The 12,270-nt window shown below is 47.9% G+C and overlaps 1 protein-coding gene across 2 annotated transcripts; it reads left to right on the top strand.

Moving 5' to 3' along the window:
* The first annotated feature begins 915 nt into the window (after positions 1 to 915).
* On the top strand, positions 916 to 9,088 carry LOC103473058 (scavenger receptor cysteine-rich type 1 protein M130-like). 2 transcript variants are annotated; one of them, XM_081612205.1, is made up of 8 exons: positions 916 to 1,145; positions 1,432 to 1,618; positions 1,966 to 2,025; positions 4,305 to 4,586; positions 7,374 to 7,688; positions 8,525 to 8,557; positions 8,636 to 8,758; positions 8,855 to 9,088. In XM_081612205.1, exons 2-8 carry the CDS (start codon positions 1,567 to 1,569, stop codon positions 8,935 to 8,937), a joined length of 948 nt encoding a protein of 315 aa, XP_081468331.1. In that variant the 5' UTR covers positions 916 to 1,145; positions 1,432 to 1,566; the 3' UTR covers positions 8,938 to 9,088. The 2 variants fall into 2 exon arrangements, with proteins under 2 accessions (XP_081468331.1, XP_081468332.1); XM_081612206.1 differs by lacking the exons at positions 916 to 1,145; positions 8,525 to 8,557.
* The last annotated feature ends 3,182 nt before the right edge of the window (positions 9,089 to 12,270 follow it).

The raw sequence follows: 12,270 nt of genomic DNA on the forward strand, positions 1-12,270 counted from the left end.
TCTTAATGTGAATTAACACAACTTTTAACTATTAACATAATTATATTCCTCAACACTCATCCACCCCCGGGGCCCTGCCACCCCGGGACCCTGCCACCGAGGAGCTTTTTGACCACCTCGGTGACCTCGTCCCCAGAGATTGGAGAGCCCAGCCCAGAGTCCCCAGGCTCAGCTTCCTCAACAGAAGGCATGTTGGTGGGATTGAGGAGGTCTTCAAAGTATTCCGCCCACCGGCCCACAACGTCCCGAGTTGAGGTCAGCAGCACCATCCCCACTGTAAACAGTGTTGGTGCTGCACTGCTTCCCCCTCCTGAGACGCCGGATGGTGGACCAGAATCGCCTCGAAGTCGTACTGAAGTCTGTCTCCATGGCCTCTCCAAACTCTTCCCACGTCCAAGTTTTTGCCTCAGCGACAACCCGAGCCGCATGCCGCTTCGCCCGCCGGTACCCATCAGCTGCTTCTGGAGTCCCACAGGCCAAAAAGGCCCAAAAGGACAAAAGAACAAAAGCTTGTCTAAGGAAAAAACAAAACAAAATATATACATTTCAAAGAAAGTATAATTTTTGGCAGAAGTGCATGTATAAGGAAAAAAACAACACATTTCTGATGAAAAAAAATTTCTGCTTTTATTTTTAATTATGTCAGTTTTGGTCCTCCATAATTTTGGACGCGGCTGAGCCGCTAAAACCTAAAACCTGCTGGTCCTGAAATCCACCGCCCACCTGGCGCCCCCTGGCGTCCGGAGAGGAAAGTCAAAGCTTTGACTGAACAGAGACGGTAACAAAGATCAAAGCTCTAGTAACTTATCAGCTGTAGCGTTTTGAACCAAAACTTCTTCTGTTGCTAGGAAACCGAACCTCTGCATTACTTTTCTTAAAATTATATATTGTTGTTATTGTATAAACTAATCACTCATGAAACTGGTGGAATTGTAAATAACCATAAATTAATTAACTGCTTTATTTGCTTGTATCCGTTTGTGCCTGTTTCATTTTGGTTCAACTGTTTGATGACCCTTTTATTGTGAAGGGGAAACTTCCGGTTTAACTGTTAACACAAAGGCAGCTTAACGACCAAAAGACCGAGGATAAATTGGAGCTAAAATGTTCGGTGCTGCTAGCAGCCCGGTTTATAGCAGCACACGGTAAGATGTTAGGAAGTACATGTTTAAGCATTATTTTACTAAAACTGCATCTGTTTAATTATATGTTAAAATAAACATTTATTTTTAGGTTGTAACCGTTCAAGTTGTAAATGTTATTTTTTAATTAGGTAAACAGTCAGACTGGGCTTAAGGATTTTACTTTACGGTATTTTTCTGCATACATTCCCAGCTCTTACGGTGAAACTAAAGGTTTATGGCTATTAAACCTGGATATTCACAGTAAAGTTTCCCTCATGATGCCAATGGTTTTATTTTTCCCGCTCAGCCGTTTTGAAAGCAGAAGAAGAGAGTTGGAGCCTCTGATGTTTCACTTCCTGCTGCGATGCAGAGTTCAGTCTGAGGAGAAGAAGAAGAAGAAGAAGAGGTTTATGTGGAGGATCCTCTCCTCTGTGACACCAAGATGAAGCTGCTTCAGTTCCTCTTCATCCTCCAGCTGAGCTCGCTCTCTCCAGGTAAACTTTACATCCACAGGCTGAAAGGCAGAGCTGGAAGCAGCAGGACTACAGCTGTTACCTCCAACATGAAGATGGTGCTTTGAGCTTCAAACTTCATTTGGAATCTGTTTTTATTCAGGATCAAATTCCCTCAACATCTGATTTCTGTTCAGGTTTGGTTTAGAGAACCAGAATAAAGACACTTTAAGGTGGAGGTCAGGTAGCTCTGATGGTTTCCCTCCGACCACAAACTGAATAATGAAGCTCAGCGTGTTGCTCCTGATTTAATGTTCTGGCTGTTTCTGGAGCTTATTGCTCCATGCTGCTCTGAAATGAAAAACTCGTCTCCCTTTTTGTCGTTTCAGTTCTTCGTGATGTTTTCGCTTCAGACCCTCTGACAACAGAGACGCCTGAAGAGTTTGACTGTGAGTAAAACTTTGGTCAGCAGCTTTTCCACTGGACAGACCCAAACTTCTGCTGCTCCGGCTCCAGTGGTTGGTGTCAATCATGTGAATCTCGTTAATTGTGTTTTCAGGGTGGATTGTTACTGCGGGGCCAGATTGAGACCTTTTTCAATAACAAGTTGTTGGGCTAGGATGAAGTGGCTTTTCACCGTCTTTAGCAGATGCAATGGAAACTCATTTTTTTCTACATCAACAGGATGTTACCAAACGCAAAAATGACAACGGGAAATGGTAGCATGCAGCATGATGGATAGGCTTATAGATCCATTTTCTGTTAATGGTTTTAAATGCATATTAGAAGGCTGAGGTTGCCAGGCGACGACGGTGCTTTTCTGTTCCAACTGAGAGCAGAAAATGATCCAGAGCAGCGGCGTCTGCAAGCGGAGAAAAGTTTGAGAGCAGAGTGAATATTTGAGAGACAGCAGCAGTTTTGAGAGTAAAACTTTGAATGAAATCCTGCTTTCAGCCTGAAAATGTGTGCTCTGGAATTATGGCAGGAAAATCCCTCCATACGCTTCTCATAAAATGTTTTGCATCGTTCCATCGTGTTGAATCCATCGCACTTCTGTAAAGTAGCCGACTACGGCCCGTTTACAGACAAAGATCCAGCGAAAATGGAGTTTTTCTTTTGTTTCTATTAACACGTTTACATGAAGACTTTTAATTACAATCTTTGTTTACACAGAAATGGCATGAATCAAAAAGCTGCAATGCCTCTGCCACGCCACTAGTTGGTGCTAGGTTTGGACAAACGACAGTTTTCCCTCGTCATCGACCGCATTGTTGACAAAGTGATCCCGCCACTGGCTGGTTCTCCCGGGTCGCGGCCATTAGCGCCTCCCCCACGTGTTTCTTCGTCGTAAACCCGCTAATTAACGGAGTGGCGCAGAATGAGGTCCGTCTTCATGATTTAAGTACAGAGGCATAAAATGAGCTCCGAGCTGTGGTCAGATTTATAAGAGTCAGAAGCACCAATAATACTCCGGTATCTGGCATTTTCTGTAGTTTCTTCTTCTGTGGATTGTAGAAATGTGTCATAAAGATCCGTTTATTCTGTTCACAAGCCGATAGACACGTTTCAGAAACATCTGGATCCTCAAACTGCCGTTGTCAGAGAAAACATTCGCCATTTTGGTGTAAATGTAGTTCAAACGCAACGAAACGTCCATTTTCACCAGAAATAGTCGTCGTGTAAACGGGGCCAACATCTAGAGGTTTTTCCACGGACATCGGTCACGGACCGCTGTTCCTGTTGTTGCCGCCATTTTGGAGCTCAATGACGTATCGGCGCGTTGATCCACCGCAACTCGCTGAATAGAAACTGATGTTCAGGCTTTTTGCTCATTTTATTTCCTAATCTTATCCACACAGCTATAATGGCTGTGTGGATAAGAAAATATATTCAGTTTTTAAAAATACAAAATGTAGCCTGTCAGAGAGAAACTGAGTATTCATTTACTGTCATTTTTTCACCATGTTATTCATACATTTCTAAATGTTGGAGTTCTGAGCTAAATATTTAGTTCACCTGCTTTGCTGCTGTTTTTAATAATTCAATTCAATTTCTACTCCAGAAACTCTGGAAAAGCTCCACAGGAAGCGTCTTCGGCTTTTTCCTGCTCTGCTAGTAACCCTTGTGTTTGTGACGACTGAGGCAAATGAAACCAGTTTCACGGGTGTTGGACCCAGTGGCGCAAAAAGTGGGTATGCAGGGTATGCAACGCTTAGGGGCGCAGCACCAGAGGGGGCGCCAAAACCCCGTCTGGAGGGGGCGGCGCGCCGATGATGTTTTCCCGTACACTTCAGCGCCTTACGCTCCTTCACATCGCGCACATAACGAGGCGATTTTAGCAAACTTTACCCTTCACGTATCCTCGTCTCGGGGGGCTAGAGAGAGCTTTTGTTTCCTACGTTCCTTCACCCTGACGTACCTTCCCTGGGGGCAGAGGGTGGGGGGCGCCGATTTATGTTTTCGCATCCACCTGAATAATGTGTAGCTGCGCTACTGGTTGGACCCCATTTGCAAACACAAGGTTAAGTGTTGCTTTAGATTGTTCTTGAAAAACTAATCGGTCTCGGCTGCACAGTGAACCCGTTGATTCTTTACAGCAGACAGCCGCTCCTCTTACTTTCACCCCTGGTTCTGGTCCAGATTTGTTCCTCAGTGGTTGATGTTTGAGTATTTTCTCCGTTTTCATCCTGCTGCTCATCCTCTGCTCTGTGACCCTCTGTGTCCTCAGACGACCTTTACGTTCATCACCTGGGCAGCACATGCAGGTGGACTCTCAGGATTCCTGGAAACAGGAGCGGGGAGGCGGTTCCACTCCAAGCGGACTATTTAGACACTCTGACTAAGCAGATCTGCCAGGACCTGAAATGTGGAAGAGTTTATGATGTGAATAAAACCACGGCGCCTGCCAAAAGCAAGTGCTTCCATGACTGTTTGCTCCGGAACTGGCGTCTACAGAACTGCTTAAGGACGTTTACGGCAGGATGCATCGTGGCCACGGACGTGGCCTGTGGTGAGACTTTCCTGATTCTGCAAGAACATAATAAATCTGATGTTTGAAATGATTTTAAAATGAGGAGGATGGAGTGGTGAGACAGCAGCTCTAACTTTAGAGTTCAATTGTTTCAACAGCATAAACATGGTTTCAATTCATAGACTGTAGACCTCAGGAGAAACAGAACCACCAGAGCCTGTAAAGCACGGTGGGGGAGGTATGATGATTTGGGCCTGTTTAGTCTGCAGTCATTGAGCTTCCACCACCGAGTCCACAGGGCTGAGTGTCCCTCATCATGTTGATGCTCAGCTGACGTCAATGGAAGCAAAGTCCCACATTGTCAGTCAGGACTCCATGTGTCGCCTTTTCATTCATCAGTTTAAATCCCAGCAGTGGGACCAGGGGCCTCATGTATAAAACATTGTGCAGGTTTCACACCTGCACAATGTTTTATACATGAGGCCCATGATCTCCAACAGAATCAGAACGTGGTGATCTTTCATCGTCTTTACAAACTTTTCCGTCTCATAAAATACTGCAGAGGCTTTTTCCTTCTCTGTGTTTCATCCTTTATCTGGCCAGCTTTGGTCTGTGTTCAGCTTTATAAATCTTTTGGAGCCTCTCTTTGCACATCTTCCGAATTGCAAATCATGCATCTGGTCAACTAGTCTCTCAATGCCTGTCCATCCATCCATCTTCTTCCTCTTATCGCGGGGTCAGCAGCGTAAGAAGGGAGGCCCAGACTTCCCTCTCCTCACCCTCTGTTCCAGGTCCACCAGGAACCCCAAGGCGTTCCCAGGCCAACTGAGAGACATCGTCCCTCCAGCATGTTGTGGGTCTTCCTCTGGAACTCCTCACCAGGGAGGCGTCCAGGAGGCATCCTGACCAGATGCCCGAGCCTCAACTGGCTCCTCTCGACGTGGAGGAGCAGCGGCTCTACTCTGAGTCCCTCCCGGATGACCGAGCTTCTCTCTCTAAGGGAGAGCCCAGCCACCCTGCGGAGGAGGAAACCCATTTTGGCCGCTTGTACCCGTGATCTCGTTCTTTCGGTCATGACCCAAAGCTCATGACCATAGATGAGGGTGGGAACGTAGATCGACCGGTAAATCGAGAGCTTCGCTTTTTGGCTCAGCTCTCTCTTCACCCTGACGGACCGGTACAGGGCCCGCTTCACAGTAGACGATGCCCCAATCCGCCTGTCGATCTCCCTTCTTCCCTCATTTGTGAACAAGATCCCCAGTTACTTAAATCCCAGCAGAACAAGGGAGGAACCCCAAGGCGTTCCCAGGCCAACTGAGAGACATCGTCCCTCCAGCATGTTGTGGGTCTTCCTCTGGAACTCCTCATCTGGGAGGCGTCCAGGAGGCATCCTGACCAGATGCCCGAGCCTCAACTGGCTCCTCTAGACGTGGAGGAGCAGCGGAGGAGTCCTTTTGTTCAGATTTCTCCAAAAGGCTGCGTAATCTGAACTACTGTTCGGAGCGTAAGCACAAACAACAATCAGAACCCACTCAGAGGCAGAGGGAGGCTACCCTCTTGTTCACCAGGGTGAATCCCAAAGTACAGGCACCAAAATGGGGGGGGCAAACAAGTATGCCCACTCCTGCCCAGCACCTCTCACCAGGGGCAACTCTAGAGTGGAAGAACGTCCAACCCCTCTCAAGGAGACTGGTTCCAGAACCAAACCCATTTGTTGAGGCAGTTCTTATTGTTTCTAGCCGGAATCTCTTTACCTCACACACCAGCTCAGGCTCCTTCCCCACTAGGCAGGTGACATTCCAGAGAGCCAGTTTCTGTAGCCAAGGATGGGATTGTCAAGGTCCCCGCCCTCGGCCACCACCTGACCCCTTTGGACCCTCCCACAGCTGTTGACCCCATGGGAAGGGGGACCCACGGTGACCTGCGTCCGGGCTTGGGAACACTGCTTCCAATGACAGACAAAGTGCAGCTCAAAGACCCCTTGCACGCGCAAGGGGTCTTTGAGCTACACTTTGTCTGTTTCCTGACCTAAGACCTGTCTGCTTTGGGTGACCCTACTAGGGGCCCCTGACAGCATAGCTCCTAGCATAACTGGGACACTCCACCACAATGAGGTGGCAGTCCATGGAGGGGGTCTCTCAATGCAACTGATAAAATTTTCTCGACGAGAACAATGGCTTAAGGGACAGGCCACATGCAGCTACATGCATGATGGATTCCTGGGGAAGAATATGTGTCTGTCCATACTGTAGAAGGTGTGAACATAATTGGATTTCTGCGCTTTGGACTTGGCGGTTACCTGGCATAAGATGTCGGCAGCTGTTCTGACCATTATTAGGTTGCCTGGCCAGTGTGAAGGAGTACAGTGGATGCTCAGACTCGGATGCTGCCCTCTCTGCCATCAGCTGGAGGATCTGAAAGTGAACAGTCCTAATGCAAAGCCCCTAAATCCCCTCATTTTTCATATTTAAAAGGCCAATCCACTTCCAGTGCTAAATGTTCTTTCAAAATTAGTTTGACACCTTAGAGGGTGTGATTGCATTGTTAGACAATTTTTATGCTATTGGTGGACAATGGTCTCAAAATGACAATATTATCATTTCTGGGACCATTAATCACCCAGCAAAATGTTATCGTGACATGCCTGCAGGGAGAGCTGGAGCAGTGTTCACAGACTTATGCACAAAGCACACACACCTTTTTCAAGGCTATAAACACACACACACCCTCAACTCACTGGCTTCACTGGCCACTTTTCAGTGAAATCATGGGATTGTTTTCAGGTGTGAACTTCCTGCTTTAACGTCCTGCTCATGTCGTCTTCAGGTCATCAGTCCGTTCGGCTGAAGGGAGGTGATGGCCAGTGTGCCGGGCGGGTGGAGGTGTGGAAGGACATGGTGTGGGGCACGGTGTGTGACGACAGATGGGACCTGAGAGAAGCCAAGGTGGTTTGCGCCCAGCTGGGCTGTGGGACCGCTCTCAGGGTGACGGGTCAGAACGGGTTGTTCCCTCCAGGGAGCGGACCGATTCACCTGGACGAGCTGAACTGCACCGGGAACGAGCAGAACCTGTGGGACTGTCCGGGTGTCCAGAAAAACTCCGACTGCGGACACAAAGAGGACGCTGGTGTGGTGTGTTCAGGTCAGTCTCCACCAAACATCTGGTCTGTTGGACATGAACTGTCCAAGCCGACGTCTGTCTCTGCCAGTGTCCACATTTGGACACAAACTCGTCTTGTTGATGCGGTGATGAGGTTCATTTGTAGGAGCTGCAATCATTTGAAATGTTTTTCACAAAAATGAATCAAAACTAAAGATACACAAATATCAAAATGGCTCAAAGTTAAATTCCCATCTGATTCCACTTCCTTTCCCTCAACCATCCATCAAACCATCAAGCCATTCAAGAAAAAGTTTAATTTGGGAAGGCCCCTTTTCCTCCAAATCTCTGACTCCAGCATGTTTGCTGTGATATTATCGATACTGTGGAGGTCAGTTCCTCTAGATTAGGGCCGTGTACTTGCAATGCTGATTGGTCAGTTGCTGACCAGGGTCCTGTGATGATTGGGGGAGGATTGCTCTACATCAGCATGGGGCGGACGGCGTCATGCCGGTTGTGGGGCAGAGCGCTCCCAAGGACTTGCTCTTAGATAATAATACCAGCATATCGGAGACTAAAGCCTGGGAGAGCCGGCTGCCCGGTGAATCCCTGAGTTCACCGCCTTCACTGGCCTCATGTCGGCTGTTTATTACCAATAACTCCTGCTAGCTTTGTGCCTTATCCTCCCCGATGTGTCAGTTCTTCACCCTGTCTGTTCTGTTTATTGTATTGAAATTGTGGAGTACTCGTTGTTTAAACCAACATTTAGCTACTTTTAATATCAGATCAAGACCTAGAAAACCTCCTTTTAGTTTATGTAGTGAACTGAAATCTACGCTGTTCAGGTCAGCTTGAAACTTTTCCTGTTTTCCCTGCAGAATCTAAGATGTTGGTTAGAGTAACTACACCAGGTATGACTGAGTCGATGCATTTTCAGCCATTTCAGCCGAGTCTTTGACTCTTTTAATGCATCTGGTGTTTGTCTGTAGCTCCTCCTCCATCAGCAGCCGTGTATTCTCCAGAACATCTCAGCATCTTATGGCTCTCTAGTCTGGTGGGGTTTTTTGCCACCCTGGTGATGTTTCTCTGCTGCTATTACTGCAGACGGGATGGTAGGTCCTCACCTGGTCAACACCTGAATCTGTAGCCAATCTGTCATATCTGCAGTGAATCCAGCAGTAAACTTTGTTCCAACATTGTTTGTAAAGATGAGCAAGGTGAGAAGAGAGCCGGCGCTGGTGTGAAGAACCAGGTGACTGTGAATCTGTGGACCGTGAGGTGGAAATCCTGAAGATGGACCACAGCTGGAAGAAGCACCGACTCCAACGTCCTGATTATTGGTTTAGACCAATAATCAGGTCTAAACCGTAATACATGTAATAAAGAATACATGTTATATTCTCATTTAAAAAGAATGAATAAAAACTACATTTTGCTCTCCATATTTCTAATAAATTATATAAAATCAGGGTGTGTTCACACCAGCCCTGTTTAGTCCGCTTTAATCAGACTCATTTTTTTCTAGAAAGTCGGATTCGTTTGGGGAGTGTGAATGGAAATTTGAATTCCAAACTGGACCAAAAAAGTGAACTCTGATCCGCCTAAAAACCTTTTACACGACGATTTCTGGTGAAAATGGAAGTTTTGTTGTGTTGGTAATGTACATTTACATGAAACCACCGAATGTTTTCTCTGACGGGTTCCAGAGTTCCATGTTTCTGAAACGTACCGCTGCCCGTTGTCTTGTCAAGAGCTCATTTTGCCCAGGTGGCAAAATACACGTGTGCTTCTTCAGCGATCATCTCTTATCTAGAGAACTAAGATCCAAACATGCTTCAGAAAAGTTATCCCACTTTTTTCCAACTGCGCCCTAATCAGACACACATAGTGAAAGTTTTCCCCCAGTATCTGTGGGAACGGAACCTGATGGGGAAACGTGAGTCGAACCGACGTGCTTTCAAGTAGATCTTTTTTTTTTTTTTTTTTAAATAAATACACGCGCACTTAGTTTCAAAGAACCTAGCACCAACTAGTGGCGTGGCGAGAGCATTACACCTTGTCGATGTGTGCAAACTGCATACTTAAAGATGGTAATTAGAACGTCTTCATGTAAATGTGTTAACAGAAAAAACAAAAATTAAATTTCCGTTGGGATCTTTGTCGTGTAAACAGGTTATTAGTCCAGCTGAAGTGAACTCTGATGCGGTTAGAAGGAAGAATGCAAGCGGATCGCAGAACGCTCCAAAAGCAGGAAGCTAACTACAGCGCAGGGCATTCTGGGAAGTATATTACTCTGCTCTCGGTTTAGTGTCAGTTGCCATGGCAACAGGTGAACATGCCAACGGAGCGAGGAAAAGCAGAATATAAATGATTAACTTATCAGCTTATTTTCCTTTTGCTGTTTTTCGCTCTGCAGCTGCTGTGATTTTAAAACCTTTAATAAATGAAATTCTGAAATATTTATCTCATTTGAATAACAATCATTCAATAGGATGACATATTTCATAAAGTATATGAGTCATGGTTTGTTACTTTTGGACAAATTAAAATTTGCAGCAATTATGTAATTATTCACCAATATAAACGCAATTTGCTTAGATTTATATTAAGGGAGAATATTTACAATCAGCATTGTCCTCAGCTTTAAGCCACGTTTATAGAAATCAGGTAAGAAATAAAGACGCTGCGATCATTTTGACAGATTCCTGCTCATCCCACATTGGAACAGCCTGGTTCAGTGGACAGACTCACTGCGCAGTAATGGAGCGTCGCTAGTGTTGGCAGCTAACAGGTGATGTCCAAACCAGTAATGTATGTGAATGAAGAAATTCATCCATCCATTTTCTGCCGCTTATCCAGGGTCGGGTCTCGGGGGCAGCAGCCTCAGGAGGGAGGCCCAGACTTCCCTCCCAGCCTCTTCCAGCTCCTCCAGGAACCCCAAGGCGTTTCCAGGCCATAGAGAGACATCGTCCCTCCAGCGTGTCCTGGGTCTCCCCTCCTCCCGGTGGGACCTGAACTCCTCACCAGGGAGGCGTCCAGGAGGCATCCTGACCAGATGCCCGAGCCTCAACTGGCTCCTCTGGACGTGGAGGAGCAGCGGCTCTACTCTGAGTCCCTCCCGGATGACCGAGCTTCTCTCTCTAAGGGAGAGCCCAGCCACCCTGCGGAGGAGGAAACCCATTTCGGCCGCTTGTACCCGTGATCTCGTTCTTTCGGTCATGACCCAAAGCTCATGACCATAGATGAGGGTGGGAACGTAGATCGACCGGTAAATCGAGAGCTTCGCTTTTTGGCTCAGCTCTCTCTTCACCACGACGGACCGGTACAGCGCCCGCTTCACGGCAGACGCTGCCCCAATCCGCCTGTCGATCTCCCTTCTTCCCTCATTATGAACAAGATCCCCAGATACTTAAACTCCTCCACTTGAGGCAGGACGACCCCCCTGACCCGGAGAAGGCACTCTACCCTTTTCCGGCTCAAGACCATGGCCTCGGATTTGGAGGCACTGAGCCTCATCCCGGCCGCTTCACACTCGGCTGCGAACCGCTCCAGTGAGAGCTGCAGATCACGATCTGATGAAGCCAACAGGACCACATCATCCGCAAAAAGCAGAGATGTGATCCTAAGGCTACCAAAACGGATCCCCTCAACACCTCAGCTGGTCAGAGATTCTGTCCATGAAGGTAATGAACAGAATCGGTCACAAAGGGCAGCCTTGGCGGAGTCCAACTCTCACCGGAAACGAGCCCGACTTACTGCCGGCAATGCGGACCAGACTCTGACACAGGTCATACAGTGAGCTGACAGCCCGTATCAAAGGCCCGGTACCCCATACTCCCAGAGAACCCCCCACAGGGCCCCCCTAGGGACACGGTCCAACGCCTTCTCCAAGTCCACAACAGTAGACCGGTTGGGCGAACTCCCAGGATCTTCCAGGACCCTGCTGAGGGTGTAGAGCTGGTCCAGTGTTCCACGACCAGAACCACACTACCCTTTCTGAATCCGTGGTTCAACTATCTGACGGACCCTCCTCTCCAGGACCCCTGAATAGACCTTACCAGGGAGGCTTAAGAGTGTGACCCCTCTGTAATTGGAGCACACCTTCCGGTCCCCCTTTTTAAACAAGGGGACCACCACCCCAGTCTGCCAGTCCAGGGGAACTACCCCCGATGTCCATGCGATATTGCAGAGTCGTGTGAGCCAACACAACCCTACAACATCCAGAGCCTTAAGGAACTCCGGGCGGATCTCATCCACCCCCGGGGCCCTGCCACCGAGGAGCTTTTTGACCACCTCGGCGACCTCGTCCCCAGAGATTGGAGAGCCCAGCCCAGAGTCCCCAGGCTCAGCTTCCTCAACAGAAGGCATGTTGGTGGGATTGAGGAGGTCTTCAAAGTATTCCGCCCACCGGCCCACAACGTCCCGAGTTGAGGTCAGCAGCACACCATCCCCACTATAAACAGTGTTGGTGCTGCACTGCTTCCCCCTCCTGAGACGCCGGATGGTGGACCAGAATCGCCTCGAAGCCGTAAGGAAGTCTTTCTCCATGGCCTCTCCAAACTCCTCCCACGTCCAAGTTTTTGCCTCAGCGACAACCCGAGCCGCATGCTGCTTCGCCTGCCGG

Source organism: Poecilia reticulata, chromosome 11, assembly GCF_904066995.2.
Source record: "Poecilia reticulata chromosome 11, P_reticulata-male-v2, whole genome shotgun sequence".
NCBI classification, from domain to species: Eukaryota; Metazoa; Chordata; class Actinopteri; order Cyprinodontiformes; family Poeciliidae; genus Poecilia; species Poecilia reticulata.

Bases quoted from the DNA above. Each gene is read 5' to 3' on its own strand.
- LOC103473058 (XM_081612205.1), top strand. From the start codon at position 1,567: ATGAAGCTGCTTCAGTTCCTCTTCATCCTCCAGCTGAGCTCGCTCTCT. The intron at 8,558-8,635 runs GTATGACTGAGT...GTTTGTCTGTAG, and splicing joins GGTTAGAGTAACTACACCAG to CTCCTCCTCCATCAGCAGCC. The intron at 8,759-8,854 runs GTAGGTCCTCAC...TTGTTTGTAAAG, and splicing joins CTATTACTGCAGACGGGATG to ATGAGCAAGGTGAGAAGAGA.